Genomic DNA, 18,831 nt, shown 5'->3' with positions numbered 1-18,831 from the left:
AGCACGCCATTTAGATTAATTATTAAGAGGTAAATTACCAGATACTAATATCCTCCCTGCTCGATCCTGCTTCTCTTAGGACAGTACCTCCCCCTAGTTCGCCTTACCACTATAAACCGTAATTAAATCATGGTGGCCAAATTTCCGGACCTCCTAATCCTTGCTCATAGGATCATAAACCAAGACCTTTAGCATCTATTGTCACGTAAACATCCAGTGAGACATCAGAACCATACCGGAACAAGATAAGCAAATCGGGAACTTATATATCTGTTATCAAGCTTAACCAAATGTTAAAGCCAGTCCCTGGCGCATTTATAATCTCCAATACAATCAAGCTACCAGATGAGGCAGATTCTCTGCGTACAAACACCCGCCAATCAACGCCTCTGCACCAGTTCTTTCATGTATAGGAGCTAAGCGGCAATGCCGATCCCAGTCGTGACCATAAAGATATGGCCGTAGTCACCTAGGTCCCGAGTAATACCGCCCCGGTAGACTGCAGATGGGCTAAATAGCCTATCAATCCACACCCAGTATCCGCGGTCGGGCTTTAAGTAACTAAGAACTTTCCGCGTGAAACCAGTTCAAGCGCGAAAAAACAGAAACACCCGGTCTGCTTCACTATCCTGGTTTTTCTCCCACCAGGTGATACTGAACAAGTGCGCCTGGAAGAAATAAAATAGATCAATAGCCGGTACATCCAAGGTAACTCGCTCACCTGCACGCACTGTCCACGGTCACAGAAGACATAACTCTGCACGGACTATATCTTTAATAAATAGTGTGATGTTTACCCGCAAAGCGTGCTTCCCAAATACTACATTTCGGAAAAGGACGCGGAGTACCTGGAGCACCCCAGTCACAGAGAATATAAGAAGGCATACCAGGATAAATCTGCGCGCCGTTTCTGCAGCCAGCTGGATATATTTCCACAGCAGGTAGAGTGCTAGGAAAACACATACCAGATAGGTTACCAGGAAAAGCTTATACACTCAGTATTTCACCAGCGGCAGGATCAAGAGCGAGATAAACATGCAGCCAGCCTAGATATAATAAAAAAAATTAGCCGACACTTTAATACAGCAGCTGAACAGCGTCTGGAGTAACTTACAAGTAGTCCATAATATTAAGCATCATCTGCAGTCGTAAACCAAGTCTTCTGACAAGCAAGAGCAACATACACAACAGCTTGGACGGCAGCCATAAATCCCGCGATACAATAAACCATGCTGTATATCTCTCGCGATATACCCAAGAGATACGCACTAAACTCGCGGCCTCCGGACAAAAACAGTAGGCAGAGATTGATTAAGGACAGGTGGGCAGCACATATAACACGCTCCTGCAAGTTATGTAGCCCTGCTACATTGCAAACAATAGTACCAACAACATAAATAAGAAAACCAATTATCTGGAGCAGTGAAAGCTTTGCCAGACCAATAATTCAGGGATTAAATCTTAGATAAACCAGGTATTAGAGATAAAGATAGTAGATACTGGCAGATCCCAGCAACGAGAACCGTTAGAATAAACAAAAAAGCAACCTTCAGTACAGGCAGAGCATTAATAAAAGCACAGCAGTACTTGCAAAAATAGCAAAATATAGCAGCTCAATCAAGTCCATCTTGGCTTCAAGAGCTCCGAAACACATTGTGTATATCGGAAAAGTGGTTGCAGACGTCCTGTGCCGTAGCCATAAAGAAGATGGGAAACTAGAATATCTTATATACCCTGGTGGTCAGGAGAAAATCCATTGTAGTAATTTCAAAGCTCAGCGTGAAACGCCTGTCATTGATGGCCTACTGCAACTGAGCCTTGCTACCGTACCAATCAGTGGCGTCCCCACTCCATATGTAAGTCTCATGGCCCCTTCCCTCCTCGCCATGCTCCGCGTTCTCTACTGCTCTTTGGTCCCCTTCGCCCTTTTCGTCATCCGCATTATCCTCTTCCTGTACAATTCTGTCTTCGTCCTGCTCATCTGCTCTGGGGCCTTCGAAAGCTCCAGCGCCAAGAGCTTGCTCATCTTGCGTTGATTCAGCTGCCAGAGCAAGGGGCCCCTTGGCTACCTCAGAGATGTAGACCAGCAACTGGATGAGATCTTTCCGTTCTTCCCCTATGGCGCGCGCCAAAATTTCCCAGCTGCTGTATAGCCTCTGTAATAATCGATTAAGGGAACTCTGGAAAGACCAAACACTTAACGGGTAAACAAGGATTCTATAGTAGAAACGACTTACAAGAGATCGGTCATCTGGTGGCCATAAGGGATCTTCCACGGAATTAAATATAACAATACCATTGTCACTTTCCACAAGGAGGTAGGCCCGGCAATCATAGAGGAGGGAGAGCTCCAGAACCTGGTCCACAATAGCATTGACCATTTTAGTAAAATCGCTCATGCTGTAACTTTCGGACATGCTGGTAGCTAACGTCGCCAGACAGGTCGCCAGCGAAGATATAAGCCCATAGAGTGGTTTATTTATAATATTTTGGACTGGAAGGACAAAACATTTACACACAGATCCGGTAGTAACTCCGCCAGTCCGTCGGCCTAGCGACTTTCAATCAAACCGACCCACCTTGCCGTGGCAAGCTTCCTGTCTCGAAGTTCTAGACTGGTAAATTACAAGCAAGAATCGCTGATCTAACATCAAACCGGTAGAGTGGCGTCAACTTGGCAGTTTACCGAAGCCTAAAAGACAGTATTACCCAGGTTGCGCTATCAGATCAGCCAGTCTGGTCGCGGATCTCCCCCACAACACAAAGACGCTTAGTTCTGGTCTCCGCTGACATCGATACAGGCGGACCCCCCGGCGCCTCGTTCCGTAAACAGCCCTCCCAACTATCACAGGCGGCGCATGGAGCTGCAGCGGGTCGATCATAACTCAGTCAGCCAAATGTATCATGTAAATTCTTGACCTCTGCAAATAACCACAGGCTGGCCGGGAACCCGCTGATCTTCCACCGTTCCTGCCGGCCTGTCTAAATATAAACATTCAGGGGTTCTTTGGGATAATAGACAAAAACTAAAATAGATTTAATATAACGCCCACATCGAGAGCAAATGCCTGCCGGTCCACCGAATTAGCTCAGGAAGCCTGTATCAGTAACAAAATCCATATTGCTAGGGTAGAGATTATAGAGGGCCTCCAAAATATGCCTGGCTGGGCCTTTGCAGCGGATTATACCACAGTACCAACCTGGCGAAGAATGCCAAGGCTGCGTCAAGGAATCATCCAACTTAAAGTAAAAGCGGGCCACTAAAAGGGCTATCGCCGTCTTCTTAGTCTATCTGGCTGCTTCAATTTGGGTACTGACCAGATTTCAGTAACTATCTATCATACTAATATCGTCAATAGTGCATAGAATGTCGTGCAACTTGACGTTCAACCATAGGTAGTCTTATCTTATACCATTGTCGAGCTTACTTTGGAGTTCCAGCCACTTCAGCTCAATATCAAGATTAGACATCAAGGCATTATATCCCCTACAGATAAAACCGTCGCGGAACACATAACAGAAATACGGCAACCGGAGACCGGGGCTTTCAGTCTTTCCAGTGCCTAGGAAGATTAACCTGCTAACTCTAGCCCTAGACGGCCAGATACAGCAACTGACTCGCCTGGCAATACCAGCCGCAAAATTATCCCTCAACCCTCCATCCTGGAAAGACCCTATGGCACGGATGTGCGCGGGCGAAAAGTAACTTTCAAACCAATTAGTAAACCAAGTAAACCCCACAGCTGCCGACGGCCGAAATACGCCTCCCCACTTCTTGTTTGGAGCAATGAAAGCGAATTACTTAGGGCTGGGAAGGGTGTCAGAGGTCCAGAGAGATGCCTCTCAAGCATACTCACAATGGTGCCGCGGCGGTAGCTCTCGCTCTTGCCGGAGTTAGCAGATTATCAAAGCAGCAAAGGCTAATTTAACTCACACTTCCCATATTAAAGGTTCACCCTGGATGTTTTCGGCGCGGAACAACCAGTGCTCTACTTTCACTCCGAGTCAGTGATATGGACCTCAAGACCCTCACATACCTTGTTCATAAGCAATATTTCTGTCATGACGACCAAGCGGAATTGATAAACAGGTGGCATATGTCGAAGTGAACATGACAGCAGCTAGAAAGGGAAATAAGGCATGGGAATTGATTGGCTGACCGTGTTCACCAGTAGATCATTCGGCAGCATTAAAATTTCCAAAGACAAAGGACCTAGTCTCCTTTGCAATACTAATTACAATAACACCAAATTTCGATCTTAAGTGTAACCCGGTCCCGGTCTCTACTATATCAAAGATATAATGTGCCTTTCTGAACGCCTCTCAGAGGCTGGTGTTAAAAACACGCGGGTCATAGCAACTGTCATAGAGGAACCATAAAACCCACTAGAAGATCCCCCCCAGAAGAGAGTCTCGGCCTAGGATAAGGCGGAGCAATTTTGAGAGCGACATCCGCCGTCATTCGCGGAAGATGCGCCGCGTAAAGCAATCAAACACCTGGGAGCAGGTCGTAATATCCCAACCCATACCTGCCAGGCCCAGAACAATTAAACCGCCTGTTAAGTCATTAGTATCTGTGAGTTAATTATAATATCCGAGGACACAAGTTTGGGGAATAGACCTACCGGAGCTAGACCCCACCAATAAATCTATAAGGTCCCGTATAATGCAATTGGGGCCAAGATATTCCTGGATTAGCAGGAGATATTCTAATAAGATTCCCCCTCGGACCCCCCCGCCGTCAATAGCCAGAATGGTAGGGTTCATAGTAGAGGGCAGGACGTCGATGGTCAAAGCACCACTGCCAAGGCAGATAAAACAGTTCGGGACTGTGAACTAGTACTCAGCATCAGGCACCAGCTGACCAAATAACTGCGCATATTAGTCGCAAAGCACATAGTGGCAGGCCTGGGTGTGTTATGCGCTACGGACAAGGCAGTAGAGGCAGATCCTATCCAATTAGACGCGTCCTAACTCATGGCTTATCGCTAGTAGGTGGTCCCGACAATAATCCACAGTTAAACATCCGTGGGAGATAACTTGATAGAACTGGCTAACAAATTCTCGCTCCACTCGCCCTGTTAAACCACTAACCCGCGTACTAGACTTTGGATTATCATAATCTCAGATACCACGGATGAGAGAAGAATGATAGAGGGCCTAAAAAACAGCTTGTGGCTCTAGCACTAGACAGTAATTAAAATTCTACTACTGGAAGCAGAAGATTTCACGAGGCAAAACTCTAATCCAATAAATAACTTACAGATTAAACCTGGTAGATAATGGTCTATCAGCAGCGCAGAAGCAGTAGATGAGACTAGGATGTCTAGGCTACATCTTGCGCATTTTCCTATTTCCAGAAAGTAGAAAACATGATCACCCAATCCCTGTGAGACAGGGTTCCCTTCACGCGTCGCCTTAATAAAGTCAAAGGAGTTATCTTTATTTAGCGCCAGGCGCGTGGTAACCAAATTAAAGAGCCCCTGGATATACAAGGCGCTAAAAAGTACCCCACAACCACATCGAGACCTCTGCACATCCTTAAGCTGTCTTTTGATCGTCGCACAGAGCTGATCACGGATACCAACATTACTAGAATAATTAATAAAGATGGTTTACACACCGGAAAAAGATCAGGACAGCGACTCGCAGCCTGCGCCGTGTAATATCTGGTAAAGATCCTCTTCCGCCTGTCGGATAGCACGACCCGGACCGCTGTCCAGAACCACCACGACCTGCGGCTGCACTATAAAAAAAAGCAATAATACTAATCTAACCGTCGCGCACTCCACCAAGAAATAAGCAGCTGATTAGAGACTCTTAAAATCATTAATAAAAATATAAATCACGTCCGCAAATAAAAACACGAGACGGGCGAGGATCACAAAAATGGCAGCTTCTACCGAAGCAGCCTTCCACGTGATTGGATATTCATACACCAAGGATCTCGGACTGGCCTGTGCCTGAAGTGAGGTTAGTATAGATCAACCAACCCCGACGTCAACAAAAAACTGTGGTTCTGTAGTCATTTCCGAGACATTGTCCACCCGCAGGCCAATACAAGCAGTTAATTACATTCTTCGGATGTTGTTACCGGGGAAGAGCGCTTGGAGAGCTAGGTCTTTAGTACAATTACCTAAAAACACCGAAAGCATGGGGTTTTAATCACTGGCAGCCGGTAACTGAGAAATAATGTGTTGGAGCTGGCCATGATCGCGAATAATGAAGTTCTCGCCTTCGCCGACACCAACATCAATCCAACTAGAATCATGTCTTAAGTGCATCATAGAGGTTATAGTGACCAGGTTCTTAGGGTACAAGGAATGTTGGGTAGACCATTCTTAAGCAATCCCAGGGCACAGTTTTCGCTTCATTGTATGAACAAACCGTGCACTCTTCTTACTCTCGCTGTTTCATACTAACTACCCGACCTACAACACCGCCAACGTGAGCGAATTAAAATTGACTGTTGTAAAAAAAAATAAGAAAAATAAGAAAAATAAGAAATAAAGAAAAAAGAAAGAAAGAAAGAAAAAAGAACGGAAAGACACGGAATTGTTAACGATAGGCCTGAGACAGCCGGTCTTGGCGGCTCATTTTATAGGCGTAATTTTGCTCATCAAATCTCATAGTACCGCCTATGTAACAAAGACAAGGGGGAGGGTAAAAAACAATAAGAAACGTGAGGCCGAAGGAAATTCAGGAAAATTACACAGGACATCGAATTTTTCCGCCATCAAAGTTGGATAAACGTACATTGGTAGCTATGCTTGATTTATGTAGCCCGAGCCGAAGGCCTGGGAAGCCACTGGTAGCATTAAACCACAGTGAACCTTCCCCGTCTTCGAAACGATGCCTTTCGTGTTGGCTATTTCGAAGCCCTTGATTTTTGCTTACACCACACGCCATAGGCTTCAACTTGATTTGACAAGCACCGTGTTATATGATACGTAATGTAGATTATTTCTCGCTACAAACAAAACCGAGGACGCGCCAGATGGGATGTGAATGTGCTAACTTTTAGTTGGTCTACGGGGCTCAATATCCTTGTAAAGATGCAGGGGTAGAACCCATGATTTCGGGTTAGCAAATATAGAGATATATATATTAGCAACAATCTTGCCATGACCACTGTTGTTATTGAATCTACACATACGATTTCTCCAAATTTCTGATGTTCTCCTCCGACTTTACATATAACTTGCCCGAGGCAAGCATGAGCAATGAGTCTTTGGATTTTATACAGTTTGACTCGCAAAAGCTCTCGGACCTCCAGAGTCTCCCTTATATGCCTGCACAGGTTGCTTCCACCGAGCAAGCCGTTAATCAATGGCCAAATGTGCAAGGAGCATCACCTATCATGGTTCCAAATCCTCGAACCCCCCAAGGTGGACGACTCGAGAACAGATTCCAGAGAACAGAAAATAGGTGCGCATCGTTGAGATCGTCTTTAATTCAATACTAATTCCTCCTTAGTCGCTCTCAACCTATCTCCTCTATGGCCGAATCTTCTGAGTAAGTTCTCCATTCTCAGTTCTATCTAATAACGCATAAGCTAAGTATATCTCAACCATCACTACAGTGACCTGACACTAGAAGAGTTGCGCCATATAAAGAAAAGATATGACTAGATCAACATGCGGATGGATACAATCACGGAAAAAATAAAGCACCTTATGGCTTATGCCAACCGGGTTGGAAGCCTTGCAGAAAGAATCCATCAACTAGAGGATTTGTCCAGCCAGCTGGAAAATATTCGGCTCAATACCAAATGTTTGGACAAGCAGCTAAACGAAAGCTGTGCGGAAATGAGGAAGGAGGTTAACCGGATTGATCGTGTGGTGGAAAAGTATGAGTATATTCAGAAAAAGTTCCAAGGCCTGCTCTGCCGTTTATCAAGATGACGCAGTGCCGATGACTGTCGAGCGCCGGGGGGTGCAGAGGAATTGCTTGCGTGAACCACGGTCTCACCACTGTTATCTCCTGTATCATCGTTCTAGGTTTAATGAGAATCCTCATCCAATGAAGGCTACGTTATCCAGTGCCAGCTATTCCTGTATTCTATTGTATGACCATTTTGTGGATCAAGTGTAAGATAGATCCTTCTTTACTACAATCCATGAGGGTAGCACCACGGGCTGAGGTAGTGTTGCAAGCGCTGGCCAGAACACACTCTGTGCACCGGCCTAGCGCAAAAGCGTAACTAGTGATTTACGGCAATCGCTTACGTCAAGGGTTTCTTTGTCTACTGCGTAAGGCGGGTCCGGGATTCCTTCCGTACTTCCCCCAAACTCTAATAACTTGGGACCACCTGGACATGACTCAGGGGAAGTTGTTCGTCCATGGATTCCTTTTTTACAGAACCACTATCCCCAAATAGATTTCGTAGGATGCATTTTATTTCTCATTAGCCTAGTAGTTATACAAAGGACCTGACTCTGTAATTTGGGCACCCTCGTAGACTGTCTTTCGTAACTTTGCTCCTTGTTCATGTAATGATACACTGGTTGGTCGGGGTTGGTTGGTTGATTTCATTTACCCCAACCCCTCGCAAAGTAAGCAATATGCATATTGATACACCGAACTCTTCCCAAGGTGGCACCAGTCCTCTTTCAGTCAGACTCGGAATAACGACAAACTGGGCTTCGTGTTGTATTAATGAACACTGTTACATAACCTCGGGTGGCCCCATTTTGACACTCATGATAATACAGCGGATTGATTTTGTGAATTATGGGATTGTATGTATGATTCAGCCGTAATTGAATCTTAGTAGAGTAACTTCTATACCAGGTGTAGTGCTTCCTTGACACATTACATAGTAAAAGAAGGATTAAAAGACCCGGTCCCAGTTCTGAACCACCGTGTAAGAGATATTAAAGATCTCATGATCTTGGGAATCGAGAGCCATCTCCCGACAAATATTACACTGGGCAGCTGGTAAAAAGTGAGAAATAAGCACTTCAGCTCTTCAAAATGGAGTCGGAAGCAGCTATTCCGCAGCCTGTGCACAACGTCCTTCCGACCGTACGTACTTGCCACCGCCCCAATGGTCAGTCATTAATAGTTAAGCAGGTTGAAACATTTGGAGAACCAAGTCAGAGCATCAACCTCACCGGACTAATCCAAGAATTCCTTGATCGAGAACGAAGTGCATCTCTCTACCGCGCTAGCCTCGAATTTCGCATTGAACAGGAGTGCGCTTATCTACAGGAGGAGCGTCACATCCGCGGCCATTTAGAGCATCAACTGGCCGAATCTCAATGGGCACGATCGCAGATAGAGACTTCCTATCGTCGCTCGTGTGAAGACCGGGATTTTTTTCGCCAAGAGGTCGCTCAGGAGAAGGGGAAGATTCAAGATATTGAGTCACGCTTAGCTGCTGCCTTGTCATTTCACGAAACTATACAGAAGAGCAGCTGGGGAAGAGCATCTCCGGACAGATCAGTTGATGCGTTGCAGCTACGACTCCAGAGCCAAAGACAGCAGGAATTGATTACAGAGCTCCAGGTTCTCAATCTAGCACATGAGAATACCATACGGACTCTACAGGGCACCCTGCACAATGCACTGGGGTGCTTTTCCTGCTGTTCCTACACTGATAGCGATGGTACATCCACCGCCGTCGAGGCTTTTGCGAGCGAAGGAAGCAAGAGCCCCCAAGAGCCACCGGAGAATACAGACCCTTTGTTAGCAGTGAATCACCTGGGAGAGACATGGTACGAGGGATGATAGCCCCCAAAGATCTCTTTAGTGGCCGTTGTGGCTTTGAGGACCAGTGAAATTCAGTCAGACCTGTGTATGAAGCAAGTGAAGTATTTGTGCTGAGTAGATATTGAGTGCGGGAGCAACAGTCTCACCAGCTAGAGTCAACAAGAAAGCGGTAAAAATTATTGCAGTCAGACCTTGTTTTTGTAGATGCATGTTCGCTAATAGGAGCGGCAGCAGGCGCTGAGAATATTTAAACCTGGAGCATCCCCGCAGTACAGTCTACCGTGTTCGAACCTATCTCTTCTGCAGTTTACCTCAACATCTTTGCCGCAGTTAGCATGGAGCAGCAGCCACGCCATTCACTATATTCCATTCCCGAAGAGATTACCCCGCAAGACCATCAGATTCTTCGCAATGGTGGGACTTCGTCGAGCATCGAGCACCTTCCATCTCGCCTAAGACAGGCCAAATCCCCTTTCCAGAGCAAGAAAAGACAAATTGAGAATTTGACCTACGAAGTTGGCTACCTTAAAGCGGAGTTGGCATGGCATTCAGAATCTCGTCGCGCTCTTCTTCTGTTACAAGAGCAAATGTATGGGGTATTTCACAGAATGGAGGATGCTCTGATCCAAGCTAATGTACGCCTACAAGAAGCTGAGCATCGTTATTTGAGCTTCTGGGGACTTGAGGCATGCGCAGGAGGGGGTGAGGAGATGATATAGGTTAGCAGCCCTCGTCTATTGTGCCGCTAGGTTAATGATGCTAACAATTCTTGCAGATCTCATGAATTTCATATTGGAATAGAGATAGTTATTTGGATTTTTTGGCTTTTCATGAATGCAACACTCTCCTAGCCTTAACCACCGTTTCTATATCTACATATGTATTCGGACACAGCCAACACCATCTCAGCAAATGGGATTTCCTTCGGCACAGGCTCATCTCCCGGATAACTCTACTATCAGAAAAGATTATATTAGCAACCCAATATATCGAAGATTCTTCTGGTGTTGAACCCACCCTTATGGTCGTGTCGCATTCCATGAGGTCACAAACATTGGGATGTCAGTTGGACGTCTATCGTAGCACTGCATTGTGATTTCAACTTCGGCTGTTAAATTATCCCCTCTGTGTAAAAGTCTTGAAGCCATCTGACGAAATTTTTCTTTCCATGGACTGCGTCGTCTAACAGGGTCCAAATGGATGGTTCTTGCCATATTTCGCGGTTGGCCTTGCCTAATTACACTGGGTTGAATGCAGGCCACTGTCTCAGGAGGCTCTCTCTGTGTCGCGGATGAAACGAATCCTGTAGCCGTGATGCTTTAGTGCCATCAACTGCAGAAGCCCCAAAATGGTTTGAAATGGCCTGGTGGGATATTGTGTATATAGGTGGGGCCGGGGATAATCCAGTCTTTTTTGTTTATTACGAGCCCACATCCGGCATCTCGGAAGTCCCTGACAGACCCCCTACAAAACGAATTTTACTTCTACGGCTAAGATTGATCAGTGTAACTGCTTTAGTGATCTCGACCTTCCCCGAGTAGTGGAAGGATGGGCTGGTAATCTTCGACGAAATAATTGAATCGAATTGTTCCGAAACAGGGCCTGCGTTGTACTGGTGGGGCAAGAGGGTATGTAATTTTAATGCATGCTTGACTGTCACGGGAAAATCCATCTTTTGTTGGTAAATTACCATGTTTACTCTATCTTCCCTTCCCCACTGTTACAGGGGCTTCTGTTCGTAACCAGATGAAAACGAAGTTCAAGTGGCTGTTAGTTTATTTCGCGGTTCAAATTTCTTGTACCCACCAGCGCATTCTTTCAACAACGCAACACCCGGCCTTGGCATTTGGTCTTAAATTTTATGGGGGGAAGAAGGAAAAAAGCCATGCTGCATCGCATTGATCTCTTACCAAATATTCTCTCAATAGGCTGTGATGGCGAAGAAACACATATAAAGATATGAAGACCAAGGGAGGCAGAACTCTACAGCCCTTTGCTTTCCACTTCATAACAAGAGAGCAAAATGAATTATTCCACATGCCGGAGGCTCCTCTCATCGTGGGTCATCATCCTTCTCGTCCATTGTGTCCCCGGTTCCTCGTTGAAGGTATGTCGGTTATGATTCTCATGATTTCTTCTCTAAATTATGCATCATGCAGATAAGAGGACTTCAGCTCTTCAATGACGAAACTGGTATATTTTCAGGACCATTGGGCTTCCCGCGAAACTTCAGTAAGTGTCTTTTAAGGATAAACGAATTCTTTTACTCACACAATAGGTTCCGAATGGATTAATGCCGAGTCTTATTCCTTCATTGATACAGAGCCAATGTCTTTCTTCTGCAGCACATCGCAAAGATTACCATACCAACAGACATCGTGGCCGCGCTTAAAGGCCACACCGGGTTCGACGATTTGCCCGCACTATGCACTAGATACACTTTCGACCAGGGATCGCGTGGACCGGGGGGTGATAAGTTGGTATGGAAGTAGCTACACTAACCTTACTGACCTCAAAAGTCTGTCAGATGTCATTAACATTCCGGAAGCCGGAACGGGACAAGGTTGGTAGAAAGTGCAAGTCAAAATATCCAAGTCTAATAGAGTGCCAGAGCTTGCGATGCACTCTTACCCCTCGCTGGTCCATTCGGCATGCCCGACTCCGTTTCGAATCCCCAAAGATTTGAAAATCTCAAGCATCTATACAATCTACTGGCTGTGGAATACAACGAAGCTGATGGAAACCGGGTTCCAAGTACATATCCTTTCCGCAGACACGTTGATACCGTGGCGCTAATTGACTCTGGTAGATCTATACTACATGTATTGACATTGAAATAACGTCCGACCTGTCAACAGAAAGGCCAAGGGCTGAAGAAGAGCCCCTGATAAGCTTGACTTTAACCTCAATACATTTCATTTGTCCAACTCACCAGGCATCAACGGCATATAAGTCTATGATCAACTACCATTCGAGCCTGTCAGACACAACCAGTCAGGCCCCAGTGTTAGAGCCGGCACAAAGCTCCAGGGTCCCATTATTTACTTCACTTAGTAACTCGTCCCCAAAGTCAATTTCACGCAGTACGCATGATCCATCAGCCAATGAAGTGTCAAAGCATACCCCTTTAATTCCACCCGCAGGTGCGGGAAACCCTTCTATAACTTCCGTACACTCGCCCCCCGTTTCGTCTGCTGTGTCCACGCATACCGTGAAGCTCACATCAGGTAAAGTTGTCACTTTTGACCGTAAGTCCTTAAATGCCTCCGTCGGGGATTCTGTTCTCTTTCATTCACCGAATAGATCTCTTTTTATATTCAATACCACATTTGAAGATCCATGTTTTCCAATAAGGCAGATTAGAGACGAAAGCCAGAACAGTGCGCTCTACTCGGTACAAAACGGCGACCCTACCTGGTTTCTCGCATGTGATTCCGCTGAATCCTGTCATTATTATCCACCATCCCATTTTGCCCTCAATCCAAGAAGTCAGTCTAGTCAATTCTTCGACGGAATCAAGCACAAATCTGTCTACTTTTCACAGACCACGGCACGACCCACCAGATCAACCACTACAGAAGTCGTGGTGGTTACTGTTTAATATCAGGTAATATATATTAAAACACAACACGAAAGATCATGATGTTTATAAGTCTACCGCAAAGGGAATTATAAAAAGATATATCTTTCTAATCTCAAGTTCAGCTGTGCTTAACTAGATAGAGACTTGACTAGTTAACTAGTTAGTTATATTATACAATACTAACAAAACTGCTACTTATAAGGCCTTAATAGAAGGTGTTCATATCGGCTCAAAGTGAAAACTAAATTTGGTACCTAATATTCCTGTTATTGGTATATAGTCATTCATGTGGAAGGAACTACGGGACAAACTTGGATATCACCATAAATAAGCTTCGTGATTTTACTGTGAAATTGCTATAAGAGAAAAACAAGAATATTCTTCTTGTGTAAGGGATGATTACGTGAGAGCAGATTATTTAGATACCGGAATAGAGACACAGGCCAAATTCGTTTTATTTATATTATTTTAAGATTAAATAGACATAAGTATCTAAAGCAGTAAAAGAAGCACCCGCGCATTATAAAAGGCCATATTTTATGTCGGCTATGTACAATATCAAGTATGAGAAACCCAACACGTAAAATAACCCGAAAGTCGTCTCTGAATTCCAAGCCACCGGGGACAGGGCGAGTCAGTCTTAGAAAGCATTCCATATAATTTAAAAAGGGAAGACTGATGGTTTCGGTTCGCAGCCTGGATTAAGAACTGTCGAAGTTTTGCCTCGTTTACTCGAAGGCTGTGTGCGGGAATAGAGATATACTAGGAGGTGAATCCCTTACATGGTTTCTTTTGTGGAAGCCCCTTCTATCCGAAAACAGGCGAATAGGTACTGATGTGCTCTGTTTTCGGATATAAGGGGTTCGGATCGTAATCAGTCATGTAAGGATAGTACAGTTGCTGAGACAAAAATTTACCCCTACATACTTGCGATGGATAGAAGGGGTATTCTCCTTGCATCTCAGCCCCTACTTTCTCCAGCGAATGACCATGAGGGCTAGTATTAGCCCTTACCAGTACAAGATTTAGTGTCACTCTGTTTTGTCAGGAACTGTTTTCAATCAGAATATAAATAGTAAATTGCTGTTCCCCCTTATTCTTCCGCAAGCGTTTCTCGTTTGCAGCCGTGGTCCCCTAGCTCTACTAATACACGGCCGATCTGATTGGATCTTTCAGATGTCCTGGATAACTGAAATTTAAGCCCGGTTCAGACAAGACAACTGCCTATTGCGGCTATAAAGAGCAAGGTCCCTCTTTATTGTTGTATCTCTTCTTTTTCCTTCACAAGGACCTTTCAACTAACGGTTATGCGTTCTATAAATACACCACCTGAAAAAGATTGGATTGCGCTGGACAGTGGCCAGGTCCGAAGCAGACTTGGCCTTCAGTCATCCAGGATATCTGAAAGACTTAACTAGGTCGACCGTGTTCGAGCCAACGGGGTTGGGGACCACATCACTCTGCCACAGCTTGTTGTATGTGGCGACTAGTCGGCAGGAAAGAGCTCTGTTTTGGAAGGGATTAGCGGAATCCCCTTCCCTTAACAAGACGGCCTATGCACCAGGTTTGCGACTAAAATCATCCTCCGTCACCAGCCAGGGGAGCAGCGAACCACGGCCACCATCATTCCCAATGTGTTGCGCGCAGAGAACGAGAAGACCAGACTGAGTGCTTTCTACCGTGATATTACCAATCTTGCTAATCTGCCAGGTATTATTGCTGAAGCTTCAAGGTTGATGGGCCTGGAGGGGTTTAGTGAGTTTGCGAATTCATCGGTCTTTGCGGCTGATGTACTGCGCTTGGAGATTGTTGGTAATACCGGCTTGCATCTGACTCTCGTTGATCTTTCTAGCCTGATATCTGTTTCCGAGAACGAGCAAGATGTGCAGCTCGTGGGCGATCTTGTTAATTCTTACTTGGAAAACTCGCGAACGATCATTCTTGCCGTGGTGCCCGTAAGTAGCGATGTGGATACACAGAGTATCATTCAACGTGCTCGTTGTTTTGATAAGGACGGCTTAAGGACTGTTGGGATTATTATGAAACCAGATCTTATTAATGACGGGGCCGAGCCTCGTGTTGCGAAACTAGCCAATAATAACGACAAAACGAAGCTAAAGCTCGGCTTTTTCCTTCTTAAGAATCCTAAGCCTGTGGAGTTGGAAAAGGGCATGACTATATCACAGTGTCGTTAAGCCGAGTCGGAGTTTTTTGCTAGCCCGCCGTGGAAAATACTAGGACTCGATTCTTCGCGTGTCGGAATAGATAACCTTCGAATGTTTATGCAGGATCTCCTCAACCGTCATATCGAGCGTGAACTACCCAAGGTTTGAAAGGACGTGACTGAGTTACTCAACAAGATGAATGCAGAACTCGTGGACCTCGGGGCTGAGCGATACTCGCCGGCACAAATACGCATATATCTTACTCGTATCAGTACAGACTTTCACAATCTTGTCAAAGCTGGAGTCGAAGGGATATACAGAAGTCGGGATGGATTCTTCCATGAAATTAATGATCAAAATGAATATCATCGTCTCCACGCTGCTGTTCACATGGAAAACGGAAAATTTTCGAATTATATGAGGATACACGGACAAAAACGCAGAGTGGTTTTGTCTAAACATCTGAGTGAAATAGAACTAAAGAGTGGCCAGCTTTTGGTTACTGCTGAGGATATGTCGTCGTGGATCAAGAAGGTGCGGTAATTATGCGCTTTTGATGAATTAAATTAACCTTTTTAGATTTATTACCGTACTCGAGGCCGAGAACTACCGGGCAACTACAACCATACTCTGCTAGCTGAGCTATTCTATGAGTAGTTAGGGCGCTGGGCGGACATCGCCCGTAGCTATGTCGATAATATTGTAGGCTTGGTGTCTTGGTTTGTACACTCTGTTTCGGCATTCGTTATCAAAGATATAAATGTGCGTGAAAACGTCTTGAGACGCATCACGGTTTCTATGGAGAATAATGCTAGGGCGGCGAGCAGTGAGCTTGCCAAGCTACTAGAGGACGAGGCTGGTTCTCCCATCACCTATAATTACTATTATACAGACAACATCCAGAAAGCGCGGAATGATTGGTCTAGACAGGACCTTGGTATATTGCTGCACAATACCATTAATGATGATTGGAATGGTCGTTTCCACGTCAGCAACTCGCCGGATGAGATCAGCCGCCTTATGATGTCTCTCCAGAACTATGGTGTTATTGTTAACATGGAGGAGCGGGCTTGCTCCGAAGCGCAAACCGATCTAGCCGTCTATTATAAGGTTTGCGTGCTACCCGGATATTTCTGACTTTCTTACTAAGTAAATTTCAGGTCGCTATAAAAACATTTGTTGATAATGTTTGCCGCCAGGTTATTGAGAGATATATTGTTGCTAAGCTACTAACTATATTTGGCCTGGTGACTGTCAGTGGTTTTTCCGAAGAGGACCTATACCACTTGGCTGCCGAGTCCCCACAGCTTAGTAAGCAACGTGTTGAGGCAAGCCAGCTCTTAGAAGCATTGGAGGACAGTCTTCGGGAATTGCGTTGAATTCGACTTATGCTGCTCCGGTGGGGGTTTTTCCCAGTCTCTGGTTTTCCCCCCTCTGTTAACGCGAATGTGCGAGCGGCTATGTTTTGTTTTGTTAGTCTTAATCTCTCTAGTTTATGTTCTTTTTATGTTAGCAATGTTATAATTTACTTTTCATAATTTTATAGACCGCTACTTCTGAGCTAGTATTAAATTACTGAGGTAGCAAAGGCTCATTGGCTTGACTGGGTTAATACCCACTGGGTATAATCACATGTCAGCAAAAGAACTCAGGCAAGCGCTAGGCAAATAACACACTTTCCGCTCGAACTGGTTTTTTGTTTTAAAGATACAAATCAGAATTATCAAGATTTGCAGTATGTCCGTTCTGAAGCTGAGGGCTCGCGTTAGATTCTTGAGTCGATGAGGGCTTTGTAATCTACTCATAGATTAGTTAATTACCGGCAACCTCTTTGCAGCAGAAAGATAACTAGACTTCTTAATTAAGAATAAAAAAACAGTAAGAATAGTCGGCTAGATATCTCTAGGATGTTTAATTTAATTTATTTTTGGCTTTACTATATCCTATGCGTTGTGTGTAATCAAAACATAATGGGAAGGTAGTTGCCCCCAAGATCCAAAGTTACAAGGCTCAAGTCCCACTAACAGGATTCCCCGCTGGAGCGGATTAACCTCGTGTATATATTACTTACCCTGCGGCTAGTCCAGGGGCAATCAGGTCCATAGTTCAAGACTGACAAACATTCCCTGGTATCTGTGGGTAATAACGTGTAATTAGAAGATCGCCAAAGCTAGTGTAATACTGCCTCCCTCTGGTGTATTTCTCACGGCCCTGCCAATCCCAACGTCGAGCTGAAGACTAATCTCTGTGAGGCGTAATTACCTTGATAGCCCCATTCTGACTGCTAGCGCAAGGCCTTGGTAGGTCTGTATCTTTTAGCCATAAATTTAGTATGACCCACTTAGTGATCGCGGTAATTCGTGTCTTTTGGATAAAAGATAACCAAGTACGAATACCTTTCATCAGCTACTGTAGGCTGGGTACTCCAAATCAATGCATGCATCCTATTGTATTTTTTACATGGTTCTCATTTCGACATAAATTGTATTCCCTCGCTTCAAAGCTCTTATTCGTATCGCAAATACCGTATCTTCCACGTCCGGTATCTACGACACGGACCATCGATCCTGACCTCTTTATCTTTTTCAGGAACTAGATTTTGCTATCAGATAACTCGTTGATCTCCGAATATGGAGTGTAGAAGGAGCGCTTTGTGGGCACGCCTCGCTTGTGGAATACGATACTTAATAGAGCTATCCTACAGTTTGCTAAGTGAAAGTGCTATAAAGATAGTTCAAATTAAACCCCTTAGATCGACGAAACGTAGGATGCTCTCAATAAGTCTCGGAATCATGTTGGATGAGCGATGGCGGTGTTGTTAATAACTGCAGACGAAGGTTTGTAGATTGCAGTACACGCTCGGTCGAAACCTCTTTCCGCCCCACAGAGACGAGCTTATATTTGTAGCGTTCCGTCTACCCACCGCCTTTCTGCCGAAAGGCGGTGGGTAGACGGAACGCTACAAATATTCAAATCCTTGGTCCAAGGCCCCACTTTATGCACGTGTCTCTATTTGGCAAGATCGTGGCCTAGTTATATTTAGACCTCGTAAATAATACGAAAATGAACTAGGCTGACTAGAATATTCTCGTTACGTATTGTTACGGATACCCCTCCTCCACTCCACCTCACCCACCCTCAACTTCTCTCTTACTCTGCCCCATAGGAGCTGCGCGCCATGGGACGCCACCTTGAGCCCTGGAAGCATACGCTCATTCACGACATGTTGCGCAGAAAATACTTTACTAATTCACAGATTGCTGATGCTGCCGAATGTAGTGAACGTTTATCAGAAATATTCGTTCACACCTGCGAATGTTTGGAGGTGAGAGTCCGCCAGTGCATCCCGGAGGTCGACCACGCAATATA

At 45.1% G+C, this 18,831-nt stretch overlaps 6 protein-coding genes across 6 annotated transcripts; 4 read left to right on the top strand and 2 right to left on the bottom strand.

Annotated features, from left to right (window-relative positions):
- Positions 1-1,802: 1,802 nt before the first annotated feature.
- On the bottom strand, positions 1,803-2,417 carry P170DRAFT_425791 (uncharacterized protein; the record flags this gene model as incomplete). The annotated part of the gene is made up of 2 exons (XM_024847672.1): positions 1,803-2,156; positions 2,238-2,417. The coding sequence occupies 2 exons, from the start codon at positions 2,415-2,417 to the stop codon at positions 1,803-1,805; spliced, it is 534 nt and encodes a 177-aa protein (XP_024704074.1).
- Positions 2,418-3,338: 921 nt separating this feature from the next.
- P170DRAFT_425790 (uncharacterized protein) lies at positions 3,339-4,113 on the bottom strand (the record flags this gene model as incomplete). The annotated part of the gene is made up of 5 exons (XM_024847671.1): positions 3,339-3,343; positions 3,429-3,706; positions 3,858-3,884; positions 3,935-3,989; positions 4,038-4,113. 5 exons carry the CDS (start codon positions 4,111-4,113, stop codon positions 3,339-3,341), a joined length of 441 nt encoding a protein of 146 aa, XP_024704073.1.
- A 4,863-nt stretch (positions 4,114-8,976) lies between these two features.
- Positions 8,977-9,732, top strand: P170DRAFT_425789 (uncharacterized protein; the record flags this gene model as incomplete). The annotated part of the gene is made up of 2 exons (XM_024847670.1): positions 8,977-9,027; positions 9,076-9,732. 2 exons carry the CDS (start codon positions 8,977-8,979, stop codon positions 9,730-9,732), a joined length of 708 nt encoding a protein of 235 aa, XP_024704072.1.
- Positions 9,733-10,049: 317 nt separating this feature from the next.
- Positions 10,050-10,433, top strand: P170DRAFT_359145 (uncharacterized protein; the record flags this gene model as incomplete). Its single annotated transcript, XM_024844335.1, has 1 exon — positions 10,050-10,433. One exon carries the CDS (start codon positions 10,050-10,052, stop codon positions 10,431-10,433), a length of 384 nt encoding a protein of 127 aa, XP_024704071.1.
- Positions 10,434-11,617: 1,184 nt separating this feature from the next.
- On the top strand, positions 11,618-12,633 carry P170DRAFT_464398 (uncharacterized protein; the record flags this gene model as incomplete). The annotated part of the gene is made up of 5 exons (XM_024852242.1): positions 11,618-11,821; positions 11,874-11,946; positions 11,993-12,277; positions 12,326-12,468; positions 12,524-12,633. Coding segments are annotated over exons 1-5 (693 nt in total), but the record flags the coding sequence as incomplete, so codon positions are not given.
- Positions 12,634-15,657: 3,024 nt separating this feature from the next.
- P170DRAFT_425786 (uncharacterized protein) lies at positions 15,658-17,022 on the top strand (the record flags this gene model as incomplete). Its single annotated transcript, XM_024847669.1, has 4 exons — positions 15,658-15,996; positions 16,120-16,572; positions 16,623-16,773; positions 17,009-17,022. 4 exons carry the CDS (start codon positions 15,658-15,660, stop codon positions 17,020-17,022), a joined length of 957 nt encoding a protein of 318 aa, XP_024704069.1.
- Between the last annotated feature and the right edge of the window lie 1,809 nt (positions 17,023-18,831).

The sequence above is a fragment of the Aspergillus steynii genome, assembly GCF_002849105.1.
Source record: "Aspergillus steynii IBT 23096 chromosome Unknown P170scaffold_4, whole genome shotgun sequence".
Classification (NCBI taxonomy): domain Eukaryota; kingdom Fungi; phylum Ascomycota; class Eurotiomycetes; order Eurotiales; family Aspergillaceae; genus Aspergillus; species Aspergillus steynii.
This window is presented reverse-complemented; position numbering and strand designations above follow the sequence as displayed.